The sequence below is a fragment of the Falco punctatus genome (genome assembly GCF_963210335.1).
Source record: "Falco punctatus genome assembly, chromosome: 6".
Lineage (NCBI taxonomy): Eukaryota > Metazoa > Chordata > Aves > Falconiformes > Falconidae > Falco > Falco punctatus.
Window position 1 is genome coordinate 45,657,136 of NC_137585.1, and position 16,911 is coordinate 45,674,046.

Here is a 16,911-nt window from a genome sequence, read left to right on the forward strand (position 1 = left end):
CTTTGGGGCACTTGGGGAAACCACACCGAGTTTGAGTAGAACGGCCACCCTCAGGCAAGGTCCTGGAAAGGATCTGCTCTCTACCAGAGGACCACAACTCTTAAAGTTCATCCTGATGCCTGTGGTCATGACCGACACCCATATTCATTTCCAGTGATCCCAGGGAGAAAGCTGTTGGCGAAATGGGTCTTGATTCAGGGATGTGTTCCCTCCTGTACTTTTCAATGTATGGTTCAGCCACTTCCCACACCTGTGAAACAAGAAAGTGAAACAGCAGAGTCAGGGGTAAAACAGTCAGTCAGGTAAGACATCAGTGCACAAGTCCAGGAAACCCTGTAGAAAAGTTATCGGGATGGAGGTGAGAATTACAGACCTACGCAGACACGCTGTACGCGATCAGTAGAGGCAGAGAGGCAGGCAGAGCGAGGTTTAGGGATGAATGTGTGGATGCAGTTGACAGCGAATGGGAAAAGATAAAGCTCCAGCGGGACAAGGTGAAGGGACACAAGGCGAAAGCATTGTGTCTTGTGTTGTTACTAGGTTAATGCTCTGTGTGCAATAGTTGGGAGAGGATCACTGTCACTTGCTGTAAAACCACTTGGTCGTGAAGGAGATGGCGAAGCAAAATGCCAGCTGACACGGACAAAGAAAAAGGGGAGGGATTGGCAGCTGGGATTTAAGGCAGAAAAGAAAAATGTTATACAGTCTCTTTTGTCTCTTCTCCTGTAAGGGCTGCGGGGGGGTGGGGGGGGGTGGGGGGGAAGGCAAGCAAGCTGTTTTCTTGTTTTCTTCTCCCATTTGCTTACTCTCCTCAATTCTTCTGTTATTTACATTTGACAAACAAATAAAATAGATAGATCCCATAGCTGCACAAACATTTCACCACTGCTATCCCCTCATGCACATCCTCTTATTGCTTCCAGACCATGCCCAAGTGCCTCAAGGCTGGGGAACGCTCAGGATCACCATCTGGAAAGATTGCCAATTTCTCTGGACCTATAATCTCTGGTTATAGGACCCTGCTCTCAAACAATTCAAAGTTGGACCCATGTCTGGACCCTGCCAGATTTAAAGTTGTTTATTACACAGGGCAAATTCAGGAACTGATTTCTAAATCTATCCCACTAAAACTAAGGAAAAGCAAATCGCAGAGGATCTGCTGGGTTCACCCCAGGCAGAAGAGTGCATTTAGCGAGGCCTGCCACTAAACGCATGGAGAGGTATTTCCAAAACAGAGCTGCAGCGTGCTCCTCAGGACAGTCCTACCAGATGTGCCAAAAATCAACACCTGCCTTCTGCTCCACGAGCAGCCTGTGAGCTGCTTCGATATCTGGGGCCATGAAGCGATCCTTCATCCAAGGCCTGTAACGAGACACATGGTGAACATTGGCCAAACATTAACCACCACTGCCGGCCCCCAGGCTCCAGCCGGGTAACCTCTGGGGGAGGCATTTATCTGATCTTACCTCACAACGGAACGCACAAGGTCATAGACCTTCTCCAATGGGGTTGTCGTTCTCAGAGGGCGTAGGAATTCAATGCCCTGGCAGGCAGCAAGCAGCTCAATAGCCAGAACTAGGAAAACAGAAGAGCAAAAGGGATTTTCAGAACTAGGAAAACAGAAGAGCAAAAGGGATTTTCAGCAGGTACAGCTCAAGGCGAGGTCTCCCTTTTAAAGCTATCCCTGGTGTTTGCTCTGGCTAATATGATATGGTTTCAGGCAATGTGAAAAGAGCAGGGGATCCACACACCCCACAAAGGCAGCCCAGCATCAATGACCACCATAAATCAGAAAACCTCCTTAGGCCTGAGTAGAAAGGGGTCTGAGCTATAAAAGTTCTGCCTATGAAGCTTGCAAGAGCCTACATGATAGCACCAGTAAAATTACAGAGCTTTGGAAGAGACTCTTCTGTCTGGAGAAGTTTACACCACTATCTGCACATCTCATACCTGATCATTATTGTCATTAGTTCCTCATTTTCACAAGCCAATTCACCCAAGGAACTGAGTGAGCCAACTGGATATAGGACACACTGTTTGTCAGCGTGTTTCTCAGACTCGTTTCTCTGCACAGAAAAATGTATTTCTACAGAACTAAGTCTTCAGAGCACTCAGATGTATAAACCTAAGTAGGCAAGTGAGTTCAGTATTTGTGTGCCATGTATTACTCTGCTCTTCCACCAACAGCTGACATCTGTAGCTAAGGACACCATCTGCCAAATAAATAAATACAAAGCAAGAGAACAATCTGTCCTTGTAAGCAAGACAGGAAAATTTTTCCGAGTGTCCTGCAGTAAGCAGTTTTTTTCCCATGAAAAACACTTTATGCTAGATTTACCTAATTTCTGTTAGGAAGATCCAAATGCTTGTAAAAATATGTACTTTATATAATATTTTTAGATAGCTTTTTCAGATGGCATTATCTTCTTTTTTGTTAAAATACAGAGAAATGGCATGAATATCTTTGTCTAGTGACAGACATAAGGTCTGTCTGGAAATCAGCATCTTAATTTTACCTTGTTCCACATGTTCAATAACTCTCAAAGCTTTTCTGGCTGCCCATCCTCCCATGGACACGTGATCCTCTGTAGCAGCACTGGTTGAGAGAGAATCCACCGAAGAGGGGTGGCACAAGGCCTTGTTCTCAGAAACTGCAAAAATCCAGTGCAATGAATGTAGGACAGAATAGGCACAAGACAGCAGAACCAATGGCCAACCTGGAGCAAAGAGCCTGTCCACCACCACAGGTCCAACTATTGCTCCTCTTTTGAGGATGCATCCATTTTTTACCCGGACTGAGTAATTTGTGATAAACACCTTGAAAACTACTTATTGCCTCTGAAAACAGTAACCAGTATCCATCCTCAGATGCAAATATTAACCAAATGTAGAAAGACTACTCGCTCCTCCCCCCACACCAGGATTGGGTTGCCCTGGCTCAAAGGCCTGATGGAAAAGAAGAAAAAGAATGGACAGCACAACTGAAATACAAGCCTGGTATTGCCTGTCACTCCAAGGCAACTCTTTGAAAAGAGCATTGGTTCCCTCTGTTTTCGGTCACAGACACTGGCCCTCCCCTGGCTTCAAGGAGAGGGTAGAGCTCAACATCTGGCCTCTTCTCATCAGAGCTGAGGCGCCTACAGAACTTGCTCCAGGAAGATGCGGGAGCAGGACACAAATCCTCTCCCACCCTCCCTGCCTCTCTACAAGGCTGCCCATGACCCTCCTCCAGGCACGCACACCCCTGAGGGTGGGAGTGCTCTGGCTTTCAAAGCCAGTTGCGAGACTTGGAGCAAGTCTCTCAAGCTGCACCTGAAGGCAGGGAGAATTTGGCTGCAGGAAGGGCTATAGGCACCATCCGGTGACAATCTGAGGTTGAGAATCACTCTTTAGAAGGGAAGAAACAAAGTCTGTATTCAGTGCTCCGGCTGCACACAGAACTTTTCCTTCTGAACCCCAAGAGGACGCTGCGTGACACCCTCACCAAATTAGGGGTTTCAGAAAAGCAGTGAAAGCAACAGAGAGTTGGTGACACCAATTGTAAATAGGCTGGAGTGACACAGTCCAGGGCCAGATCCCAGCTGGCACATTCAGGCATGTAACAGCAGGTCCCAGAGAGACTGCGTGTGGCTACTGCAAACAGTTTGGTCCGGCAGGCACGGTGCTACCAGTGAGAAAGGGAGACACATCCAGTGGCATTGCAAAACATTTGCAAATGTTTTGCAGCTTTATCTATTAACCCTGGGAGTTGGTTAGCTGGTACACAAACACCTTAGAAACCGGCAGTGAGACCTTAAAACTATTAGTAATACCTTGTTAAAGAAAAAAAAAATAAAGAGAAAAGGAAAAAGCTCTGACTTCACTTTTAGATAAATTCCTGGGTATTTTGACCAGGGAAAGATGATTTTAACCCATAGACTCCTGGTGCCAGTGCAGCGATGAGTTAGGAAGCAGAGCTGTCATTTTCATTCCCTGCAGCAGAGACCACAAAGGCCCCAGAATCTTTTGCTCCAGATTGCAGAAGTGAGCTGTGAAACCTGAAGCCAAGCAACAGCTAAGGCCTGAAGCTATCCAAAACTCTGCCAAACCAAAAGTTTCCAGTCTTTGAAGGGGACAAGCACTTCAGCTCCTTTTCCAGTCCCACTTCCCAAAATGGCCTCTGGGCAGGGTACCTTTATTGTATCAATTTAGTTCATTGGCTTTTTTTCTGCAGGATGTTTATCTACTCATTTATCTGACATCATCTGTTCCTTTGTCTGTTTGCATCTCTTATGACTTGCCCTCTGTTCATAGCACGTTTATCTTTATGTTGGCTCGTACTTTCCTGAACCTACGAACTGTAAAATCCCAGCAGCCAGCAGGCTTCTTGTTGCCTTAGTCATTGAGTAGCAGAGGAAAAATGTACTAATGCTTATTTTTAGTGTGCTTCCAAAACCATCTCTGGGAACTCCAGTCTCCTGAGGACTGCGGAGTCTGATGTTGATGTACAGACCTGGCTGTTAAATGGAGACCCTGACTACCAAGGGTATCAGGCCCAGCTTTGAGACAAGTGGTGTCCCCATGCTGGTGAGAAGTGAGGGAAAGAGCTATCACCTGCTTACAGACCATAACTATTCTAGCAGGTTCTACCTTCAGCAGAACAGCTCCGACAGATGTATGTGTGTTGCATGCAGTGTTTGCAGTTAATTACAGCCCTAACTGAGCTGATCTGCAGGCTCCTGTGTACACAGCTGTCAGATTTCAACCCGAGCTCTTATGACGGTGACTGTAAATCAGAGCACTCCCTGCAAATCCCATACAGACTCAAGCAGGCAAGCATCCCCACCAAAGTCCACCTAAGGGTTTGCCTGCTCAGAGCACTAAACTTGCTCATGGGTTCAGTGCAGAATAAAGAACCTTGAGCTAAAATAATTGCAGCTGCACTCACCACTCAAACTCTGCAGCCAGACAGCACAAAGCACGTGGAGAAAAGATGGAAAACAGGAGTGAGATGCCTTTGTATCTACTATCAAATTACAACTGCCTCAATATAAATTGGGTCTTTCTAGCTTTCTCTCTTGATGATACTGCTCAAGCACTCACCCAGGGCAGCTGCTGTGCAGTGTGCAATCATGAAGCCAGAGTTCAGACCACCTTCAGTGACTAAAAATGCAGGCAGTTCGCTGAGTGAGGGGTTGCAGAGCCTCTCAATTCTTCTTTCACTAATTGCAGCAAGTTCATGCACACCAATTGCCAAGTAGTCCAGAGCCTATAAAAGAAGATCTTATTAAACCAAATGACAGAAGAAACAATCAAAAAACCCAAACAGAAACTAAAGGGCTTGTTTGTTTGTTTGTTTTTTTCTCCAAATACTTAATTACCTTTGCAGGATATTCACCATGAAAATTTCCTCCAGAAATAGTCTCTGCTCTTTCAGCAAACACCATCTTGACAGAGAAGTTAAGGCACAAATATGAGTGAAATATAGTTTACATGACAGAGATCTGTCAATAATTGGAATATCTCAATTGTAGGAATGTTTGTACTAATAGGCTTTTATTTGCAAGCACATTATGTTACATCTGCATGTTCACTTTTAAAAAAATGAAGACTCAATCTCAGTTCTCCAGATCTACAGATACAGTTTTGACATGTGTATTTCCAAATAGGCTACACAAAATGAGGTCTCTGATCAAGGTGGGGAGGGGTGCAAAGAAACACATGTTCAGACCCTAGCATAGTTTCTCAGCTCCTTGGTATATTCTCTCCAATGCTGTCTCACAAACGGAGTTTGTTACTCACTGTGCAAAGAGCCAGTCTCACACACAGAGCTGAGATATCACTTACTGCATGTCTGCACAGAGATGGGTGCTAGGTGGTACATCCACAAAGCTAGCCCACCTCTTAACACAGTAAAACATTTTATACATTTTGAACAATTGTTTACAATTACGTTTAGTCACATATATTTCTCATTGGTTCTTATGAGCCTCACCTCCATTTAAAGGTACAGTACTCTTTTTCACCCCGCATGTTCAGTGGGGAGGGGGCTTTATTAGTAGGGAGCTTGCTTTCCTCGAGGGGGATCTTGTAGTATGCTAATTTGGATAGTTTACAAATAGTTCAAGTAATTTTCTGTTTGGTCTCATTAACCACTTGGCTCTCCTTGCGCTTATCTTGTTACGCCCCAGCTTGACGGATTTATGGTGTCTATCCCTTCTCCCAAGGCTATGTTTCGTTAACTACGGGTAACATCATCTGTTTTTCAAATTCTTTCATATTCATTATAGATATTTACATAATTTGTCTGAATATCAAGTTTTGATCTAATAACAGAGCCAGTTGACTACATCCATGGCAGATACAATATTAGACAGGTTACAAACAGTAATGCTTATCAGCAATTGATAATGATATTACATATAGGATCACTACACGGCTGAGGGGAACCCAGCCTCGCTCAGTACTAGCGCAAGAACTGTGCACAGAATTTACCCGGCTGAGCCACGATGAGGCTTACCAGCCACATGTCTTTTGTCTGCCTGCCCTGACTTGAGTGCAAATCTTGCTCTGTAAGTGCAGGTTTCACTCATTCGGCATCAACAGATTTTCATATGACAAGTCACCATCTGTCTACGTCCATGTGGTTGCCAAGTCCCATCTATCTACATATGCACTATAAGTGTATAGAATTTAATCTAGGAAACCATTAACATGCACCAAAGCATATGCACACGTGATTTCCTTGCCCCAACACACTTGCACGCACCAATGCAGACATGGGGAAAGGAAGAGAGGTTGATGTTGCAGCAAATCAGTTATTGACTAAAGCTAGTTATGATTTTTTTTTGCCTCCTATGCAAATAATTATATAGACAAAAAGGATAAAAAAGGCCAAGCAAAAAATTACATAGTTATAAAGCCATCAAAAAGATACAGGGTTGTCCGTGGCACTATTGATTTCAGTTGTCATTATGTCCTTCACAAAAGCAATTGTATCATTTACAACTCCATGGACCTGGAAAAAAAAAGACATTAGCACCTGAATTTAGTATCTACACTTAGTTAATCTTCAGAACGCTGAGCTGCAGGCACCCTCTTTCCCATCACCTCAGTCTCTACATCCACACATGAAGATGGACTTGGATTTGCTCTTTACATCCACACACAAAGATAGTCTTGTATTTGCTCTTAAAATCAGGAGCACCAGTGTGGGACACTGCCCATCCTAGACACCTGAAAGACTGTATTTACTATTATTATGGCAGCAGTGCTAAAAGGGGAATCTGAATATGTCATTCTTTGTTTGGGTTGGTTTACCCTAAATGGAAGATAAGATACTTAATCAGTGGCAGAACTGTTATCAGGGGAGAAGTAGCCCTACAAAGTCCACATAGAAAACAGAACCTCTCATTAATTAATTATCTTCCATTAATTAGACTGATTTAATAGCTTTGCTCATGTTAAAACTCATAGGATTGAGTTCTTCCAGTATGTTTGAGGTACTACACTCTGCCTGCTTCTGCAAACACCTTTCCCCAGTTCATGGTCCTAGCATCAATGCAGAAGAAATGTCCTACAAAGCCTGCAAAAACACAAACCAGCACCTTCCCCCTGCTTCTGACACCTGGCCTCTTCCAGACTGAATACAGCTGTGTTAGATGCTGCCCGATGGGTGTGTGCACAGGATCAATGAAAAGTCTCCATTAACACTAACTTCAAAGTGAGGGAGAAGCAAAATAAAATGGCTTCCTCTAATGGAGTCAGACAGCACATAACGGTATTTCTGAGGTAGGAGCTTCCCCATCATTTATCTACTGCTATGAAAGGGAATAAAAGTCAGTTCTTACCTGAGGGCAGCAGCGCATTGTGTATGCATCCTGCACTCGGTCACAGAATCTGTGGCTCTCTAGAAGGAACAAGGGAGGAAAAAAACAAGTATTCCTCACATAACCATGAGGAACCTGAGCATACAGGCTACGGTTGAAGAACCCAGCCTGTCCCGGTAACCTGGAAGGGTGATGGTTGAGATTGTTCACCTGCTATTTCTGATGGATGATGGTCAGAATCTAGAAGGGACCTGAATCGAAATGCCACTTCAGCCTGCCCTCGATGTGGGCGCACTGCGTGGATATCTAGCACAAGTCAAGACTGTTAGGTTTTGCCTCTCGTGTCAACAACTGTTACGCAAACAGAGAGGAACAGCCCAGCACCCACCAGTGTCAAAGGCCCTCGTTGTACCCTTCAAGACTTCAAGTGTGAGGGCAGCAATTATGTCAGCTTGTCTAGCTATAGCACTGGCTCTTTCAACCGCTTCACATCCCAGCGAGGTGATCATTTGTGTCCCATTGATGAGAGCCAGACCCTTCAAAAAGAGAGCAGACGTTAAGCAAACTCCTTGCAGCTATTCCACACGCTGTGACAACTCCCCTATCTGTGATAATTTTCCTCTCACATGAATGAGTTACAGACCTTCACTCGGCTTCCTGGATCATCCTGAAATCATAATGTTTGACTCTTTGCTATGTAAATTGTCAGTGTTCATGACCCTACTAAGTCACTTATATACACCCTTGGAGCTCCAGTAATTCTAAGCAAGAGGTTTATTTCACGTTATTTAAAGCTTAAGCAAGAAAAGTACAGGAAATCTGTAGTCTTTTTCAGTTCTTTGGAAGTGGAATGCTATATTTATTTCTGCTTAAGTTATTAGTTAAACCATCTCACCTAGTTTTAATGATCTAGAATTCAGATACCTAGTTCAAGTCAGTCATCTGAGCTCCTGTTATGGTCAAAAGGCAGATAGGTACCTTTAGAAGGCTTCTTGGACAGCTGTTTCAGGGTGATATATGTGTTTTCTGGAGACGCCTGTCTCTCCACCAACTACAGAGCCAATTTAAACATCCAAGTACGGGTCTGACATTTCAAGTCAAGTAGGGTGACACTACAAGAAGTGAATCCCACTCCTGGTAATACTACATTAATATCCTTCTGGAGCTTAATTTAAAGCAACTGTTAATTCATTTCATGCTTAAATTGTAAGTATGAAGCAACTAGTGACGGACTGTGCTTGTTTTCCATCAGCTGACATTATACTTTTTTACCTCTTTTGGTTTCAAGGCAATTGGTCTCAGACCATGGGCTTCCAGGACCTGTGGAGGAGTTTAATGACAACAGAATCAATGAAAAATATTTTTCAGTAATTCAATTACCAAAATTTTTAAATCCTAACTGTGTCCATAAATAAAAATATTAACAAATTCCTTAAGTGATGGGAGAAATAGAGTTCTGTATCAAAACATTTAAAATGCTTTTTTTTCTGCTGGGCTAAATAAGGGACAACATTTTTTGGCTTCCAAACTAACGCTTCATTTCCCAGTGCCAGTAAAAGAAGGCAGCAGGAGCACTGAAGTGAAATACCATCACAGCATATTAACACCTACTGTGTATTTAGGTGTTGGAGTGAGGTAGGGCCATGAAGATGCTCAGAGGGCTGGAGCACTCTCCTGTGAAGACAGGCTGAGAGAGTTGGGGCTGTTCAGCCTGGAGAAGGAAGAGAAGGCTAAGGGGTGGGGGTAGGCCTGAAAGAAAGCTGGAGAGGGACTTTTTCCAAGGGCATGTAGTGATAGGACAAGAGGGAATGGCTTTGAACTGGAAGAGGGTAGATTTAGATTAGATATTAGGAATAAATTCTTCATTGTAAGGGTGGTGAGGCACTGGCACAGGTTGCCCAGAGAAGCTGTGGGTGCCCCATCCCTGGAAGTGTTCAAGGCCAGGCTGGATGGGGCTTTGAGCAACCTGGTCTAGTGGGAGGTGTCCCTGCCCATGGCACAGGGGCTGGAACTAGATGATCTTTAAGATTCCTTCCAACCCAAACCATTCTGTGATTCTATGATGGGAGAGAGTAAGAGGAGAGAAGGCTGGAAACACCTTGGGAAGGTAGTTCTGCCAACACCCTGCCTCATAGCAGGTTTGGCTTGGCATAAACTGTTCCTTTATAGGTGATTCCCTAACCTTTTCTACAGAAAATCTCCAATGACAGAGGAGTCCTCCTCAGTTTATTCTACACATGCCTATTCTATAGGGCAATTGCTCTTCTGGGAAATGGAGGGACAGTATAACCTTGATTCTGATTAGAGTCCTCTCAACCTTTCCAACTGAAGAGGTAATACATCTCAGAGGTGTACAACTGTAACTTCTGGTCCTAAAGGTCCAGGACACACTGGCCTGCTTCCTCCCTACTCCTCTGCTTGTGTAGTTCTCAGTACTTCTCCAGCCTAGAGTGATGGTACAGCTATCAATCCATGAATAAATCTGGTGTTCAAATATTCTTGGATTGAAGTGATAGCTGTAGCAGAACATGAAAAACTGAAGGGGCCAGACTTGGAGATATGCAACACTAATTCAGTCTACTGATGTATTTGTGACAGAATAACAATTAATTAAAAATTAATTCCATCATAATCATTCATTGTAATGCTAGTCAATTTATCAAAAATTAAATGTGCAAACCTGTGTACTCACTTAAAGCCATTATAAAATCAGTATAAATTTTACTGATAAGTTACCACTTCCAATAAATCTCCAGTCATCCTCAGCATCTGAAGTTTTGAATTTGTGAGGTGACACTGGGTTTGTTGGAACAGTGTTGATGTTCATAGAGCTGAAGACACAGTAATAGTTCTTTCATAGCTGGTATCACACCCTGTCCCTCTCTCCAGGTCCTAAGTGATGTTACTGTGGTAACTTGTACTGCAATACTATAGCATGATACCTCTTTAGGACTTAATAACATAGCTGCTCCACTGACATGTAAGGTCAGTTATTCCATTCTCATGGATCCACCTTCCTCAAGGTAGAGGATGAGCTGCCAAAGGCAACCTAGTCCCAATTCAAACTGGTACAAAAAAATCCATGTTATTTAACATGTTATTAATCTGAACAAAAGCTCTTTCTCTCAAGGCTACATGCAATTTGGCAAATGAGCCAGCAAGCAGAAAAAAGCAATCAGCTGCAGGAATCTTACGTATTTAGCATCAGCCCAGCCACTCTTTGGGGACCACATCTTTCCCTCTCCAATTAATCCCAGAGCAAGATGAGAGAGGGGGGCCAAGTCTCCGCTGGCTCCAACTGTCCCTTTCTCTGGGATATAAGGAAGGCAGGACGCTACAAAGAAAGCAAAAACGACTCCTGTTAGAGCTTCCCCTCGATACACTCCACGGAAAACAGAGAAGCCAGCACATGAATGTGGTCACAGTTAACATCCTGCGATCATAGCCAATGGCACCAACATGACTACTCTTGCCGCAGACTGGGATTTGCCCCTGCTCACAGGCTAGCTGCAGTTTATAAAGAAATCAACCCCCTTCTGCACTTAGTTCTGCATTTAGGTTTAGAATGGGGGGACCACAGCCAGGGGCAATTGCATCTACAGCCACATAAGCCAGGCAGGTAAAACATCACTCCTCTCAGCTCTCTGTTGCAGGGTGACCATCTGGTGTGGACAAAGCTACCTCCTGCTAAACACTGGATTACTGCTAGAAACCATCTTCAAGCCCTCTTGCCCCCATCCTACTCCTCTGAGCACTGAATGAGTGGAAATGAAGAAATGGAGTCCAGGGAACTGCAGAAAAAGCAGGGAAGGGACCAGTCTGCTTCTCTGCTTTTGCAAAGCTAAACACTGAATTGCAGCTCCTTCACCCACTGCAGGAGGAAGGTGGTGTAACAGAGGGCAGCACAAAGCCTGTAATCTTTGGGCCTCAAGTATATGCACACGGCTCTTCTCCCACGCATGGTCCATAGCCTCAACAACCTTCCAATCTATGGTTTATGAAAAAAGAGAAGGAAAGTTGAAGCTAACACTCTAACACAGGGAGAGGGTGTTCTCTGCTCATCACTGCTGCACCGGCATGCTTTAGCAGAGGGACCATCAATGGACATCTGCTAACGAACAGCACAGCCACCCCTTTGGTTTCTGTGCTGCAGCGTCCAGCAAGGCCACCCAGCTTTAACACCTGTGGCCATCTGACTTGCTGATTAGCTGTGCAATTCTGTGTGGCTGCCTTGTAGCCCTTGCTTACAAACACTCGTGTAAGTCTCAGGGGGTCTACTAACAATAGCAGGTGCTGCTCAAGCAGGTCTACTTGGCAAACAACAGCACATGCAGTTTTCTACATGGAAATCACCCCCACGCCCCGCCACAAATCCCAGCATCCCTAATGACGGTGGCACACACATCAGCACACACCCAACAGGACAAAAGTTAAGAGATTTGAGCCCTTGTAGAAGAGCCTGCCCAGAGTCAAGAGTCATGCTCTTGGTCAAGCTTAGTCTCAAACCTGACCTCTCAGAGGCTCATTTCCCAAACTTCTGCCTGTTGCATCCCTTTCTCTCAGCTTCTCCCATCAGTTCTTCTCATATCCCAAGTTCTTAAAGAGAGGAATGGTCTCCAGTTGTAAACTTGTACAGCCAAGCTCTGGTCTTACCAAGTTGAAAGACCAACATCTGTAGCTTGACCTACTGTGCTATACCCTTTAATGAAACAGTTAAATGAGAAAGAGAAACAAAAAGGCAAAAGGGGATTTTCTTTAAACATCTTTTTACCATTGAATGCTTCAATAACTTGCTGGAGCGTTTCTAGGGATATTCCACTGTATCCTTTTGCTAGGACATTGATTCTCAGCGCCAATAGCATGCGAGATCTCTCTGGGCTCAAAGGCTTCCCCACACCTGGAACAGTAACCCTCTTGGTTACTAACCCACTACCAACAGCAGCAGCAAAGGGAAACATCAAGCCATTTCTCATTACCTGCAGAATGCGAACGAACCAAGTTCACTTGAAGCTCCCTATGAAAAAAATACATGTAAAACCTCAAATAAATCTCATCACGTTTTATTTTGCACAAAACAGGGAAATACTGAAGCAAGCAGCCCTCTCGTCTAACCACAGAGTATAAATGTACAGGGTTGAACTGCTCCCTCTTCCCTTGCTGAAAAGAAAGGACAGAGAAAGCCATGCACACAACTTACCTCAGCTTACTGTTTGGGATGACAGTCCTGGCAAACTTCCCAAATCCAGTGGTGATTCCATAAACAACTGCAAGAAACATACACTGCTGGTTACGGAGGGAACCTGATGAAGTTTTCTAAACAATTAATAGTCAGAGATAAAAACAGTTACCCGTCTGTTCCTTTACAATCCTTTCAATCACTTCTCGTGATTGATTGACTTTTGCTTCAGCTTCAGGCGTAAGCTAAAACATGAGTAGTTTAAACATTAGTGTATCTGTCGTTATTTAACTGTAGAAAGATAAACATGTAATTTTTAGCTGCATTTGTTCAGAATCTTTACCTTTATCTTGTAGAGCCCCTTTCCTAAATTGACCAAGTCCTCCGTTGTTAAGCTGTTGCCATCTAAAGAAATATACTACACCAAAGAACCATCTTTTAGTTTGGGATATGTATACATATAAAGTTGCTTAATAATCAGAATTAAAAAAAAAGTATCAAAACTCATCAATCGTAGGAAGCTTACCCATGCTTACCTGTAAGACAGGAACTTGCTAACAAAAACATAATAAGCACAGTATAATTTGGATTCCTAGACCCAGCCAATCTAACAGCCCCTGCTCTTGTGAACATTGCAGTGGCTCAGCTCTCAGCATGTTCTGGTGAACAGCAGGATTCGTTACTGAGTTGTAAAATCATTGGCAATTCCTACCTGTTCTGGTTCTCGGTATTTGCTATATCTGAAAGTTCTGTAAAGGAAAAAAGAGGGCAGACAGGATTTCACAGATAGTGACCATTTGATTACAGCTGGCAATGTGTTTTAAGAATGGAGTAACTCTAAAAGAACAGAGAAATCTAGAAAATTAGAAATCTGGAATTATAAAAAATTCACAAAACGCTCAAAAAAGGATACAAATGAACTCCTTCTGGCTGAGATGGTATGAAATCTGGAGACATTATATCTCCTTCTATAACTAGAAGAAATATGCAGAATAAACACAAATGGGATTAAATTGCATTCTACACGTAATTTGATTTGTTTTTCATTACAACACACAGCAGTAAGAATTCTAACTTGCAGTTACCAGCCCTGAACATATTTATGTGCTTTCAGGAAAATAACAAAGGAGTATATATTTATTTAAGGTACTCTAAAGGCAAAAGCAGAACAGCCCAACCCAAACATATACTATATATGACATCATATACAGATGGTGTATATAGAATCCTGTACCTTCTAAACCTTGCATAGTTCTGTTCCTAAAAATTACATATTCTTAAAACACTTTGGCATTTTTCCATAAAAATTGTTAGATACTATGTAAGATACAATTTTAGATAAACTAAGCCAGTTTGCTGACCCAGACGCCAACGCAATCACTCTGCAATGTGTTGCTTGAGGTTTTGCTTACCAACTTCAACAAATTCATTGTCATCTAGAGCATCCTCCACAGTATCATCAAGATCCAGCAAGCCAAGTCCCTTGCACCTTCGAATATAAAATTTTACTTCTTCCACTGAGGCGAATCCCCCGTTGTCAGGTTTGTTTTTCATGTACCGTCTCACAGCTTCCTTTCCCAGCCACCCAACTGTGTTCTTGCAGCTTAAGCACGGCACTGCCAGCCATTCCCCTCGGACATGCACAGTGTATCTCGGCATGCTTTCTCTCCAAAATTGTCCCTTGACCAAGAAGGGCTGCAGCGTGCAGCAGCCTTACATTTACCACGCGATGGCCTGGAGAGCAGTGTCCAGCTGGAGTCCAGTGTTGCAATTGGGCAGAGGCAAAAATCCACCCTCAAAATCCCCACCTTTGTAAATAAGCACGATCCATGTACGTGGCTGACTTCATCCAACCAAACCAAACCCAGGGAGCACACCCTTTTCATGGAAAGGCAACCCCCTCCCCCAACCATTGCCACAGGAATTTTTTTCCAAAGATCACCTCAGGAATACATAAATGAAAATCCAGGAGCTGGAGCTTATGTACCAAGCATAGATAAATAAATCAAACTAAGCTGACATGCAACTGTCCTAAAAACTGAAGGGTTTAGCAGGAGTTAAGAGCTGTCACCTGGCAGTAGATCACAGTAGTGAAGACTTGCATGAGGGACCGGGCTGGAAGAAAGTCACCCCATTATTATGGGTTGTTTGTGGCTGCTAGGATTGAAAGGAGAATGTATTATAGTACTTTTACATCTCTGCAGAGCAGGATAAAAGCAGGCCCACTTTGCTCAGTCCCATGCTGAAGTTTGAAAACATAATTTTGTATTGTAGGTGAGGAAAAGATTCATGAATTTCCATTACCCTTTCATTATGCTCTGGAAAATGCTGCTAGAACAGGTAGCAACAAACATAAGGCCACACCTGCACACTACTGAGCCTGGTGCTGCTGCATCATCCTCCTTTTGCAGGCAGATGCGAAGAGGAAAAGATGGGGACAAGTATCTGTTAGATGGTGCCAGAACAGTTTAGCAATAACCACGTCTGCACTGAAGCTGAAAATACTTTTGTCTTTAAAGACAAAGCAGTAACACCTCGTAGTCCATGCCATCCACAAAAGCGTTCCCAGCAAAGGGAATACTATGAAGAGCACTTACCTGGCGTTGAACTATTCTAAGGAATTTTAACTCAAGACCTATCGGTGGGAGTCTCTGTGTGGGAGACACTGCCCCAGCAGAGCAGGATGCTACCAAAAGCCATGCATATCACTTTTTTCTTTTCCCAGCTCTAACAGCAAGAAGCCAGAATTACCTGGCAGCACGAACTCCAACTGCCAAATCACTATATATGATAGATTGGCTTTTACAACAAAATGTTGCCACAAAACTAATAATGTAAAACATTTCTAAAACAAGGCACAGGAGTTCTCATTGCAATCTGACAGCTTGAACCAGAACCTGTTAACACCAGATACCCTCCTCCTCCTACCAGAGCCCCACCCGAGAGAATCCCCAATCAGGTGATGCTGTAGCAGAAACCTGGTTAGATTTTGGAATCACATCAAAGAAATTTCTAACCTGAAATATAGAAGAATTATTTTCAGTGAGTTTTCCAGCAGAAGTTATCACTCATTCAGAGGATTAGCAAGAAGGGAATGAATGGCTCGTTAGGTCCTTAACACAGGAAGAAAGCCTGCTCTTCAGACACAAGGAAATGACACTACTTTTGTTCCCAAAAAAGCCAGTCTTTTCTTGTGTTTATTAAAAACTGAGTATCACAATATTCATAGAAAGTATTTAAATTGATTTTTGAGCCTCAATCGGCTAGGAGTTAGTTTTTCTATCATTTTTACATAAACTACTTAGACATACATAAGTTAAAGTTGAATGGAAGGACTCAGCATGCTTCAAATTGGTAAAATCCAACAAGGTATGTTCATGCCTTTATTTGTATTATGGTAAAGTACGTAACTTCATCTACTTGAAAGCTTATACTGATCAACACTTAGAACAGAAATAAATTGATTGGTAGGCTCTCCACACCCACCTGAAGTGGTATTATTACATCCAAGCCTTTTGCCATGTATTTGGTACCTTCCTCCTCTAAACCAGTGCTTTTTATTTGTTTGTTACTCCTTAATATAGGGGTTTCTCAGATCTAAATCTGTGTCAACAGATCTAATGCTAACTGATCTTCTCCAGGAAAAGCAGTTCTTTCAAACTCACTTCAAAAACCAATCTACAGATGGCAGTATTCACAACAGTTTCACCTAAACCACTGACTTGAAGTGCTGCAAGAATTGTAAGGATAACAGCCTTTTTTAAAGTTTTTAAACTTATCTCTAAGTTGTTATATTAGCATGTCCAGAATTGATTAAAAATTGCAAATATTAAAAAATTCAAGCTGAGGATGGAAAGACTTGGGCTTTAGTGCCCCCCTGCAATAATTAGAAGCTTTGAAAATACATAGGGGGTTGAAATCTGTTTA

General features: G+C 43.1%; 1 protein-coding gene across 1 annotated transcript; it reads right to left on the reverse strand.

Annotated features, from left to right (window-relative positions):
* Window positions 1-100: 100 nt before the first annotated feature.
* Window positions 101-16,871, reverse strand: HAL (histidine ammonia-lyase; the record flags this gene model as incomplete). The annotated part of the gene is made up of 20 exons (XM_080392646.1): window positions 14,397-16,871; window positions 13,898-13,958; window positions 13,697-13,724; window positions 13,328-13,402; window positions 13,157-13,229; window positions 13,006-13,072; window positions 12,785-12,822; window positions 12,580-12,705; window positions 11,003-11,142; window positions 9,081-9,128; window positions 8,197-8,344; window positions 8,019-8,114; window positions 7,830-7,888; window positions 6,917-6,997; window positions 5,361-5,426; window positions 5,083-5,248; window positions 2,517-2,651; window positions 1,467-1,575; window positions 1,293-1,362; window positions 101-250 (listed from the first exon to the last, which is right to left on the reverse strand). The coding sequence occupies exons 1-20, from the start codon at window positions 14,641-14,643 to the stop codon at window positions 101-103; spliced, it is 1,983 nt and encodes a 660-aa protein (XP_080248772.1). The 5' UTR covers window positions 14,644-16,871.
* Window positions 16,872-16,911: the final 40 nt, after the last annotated feature.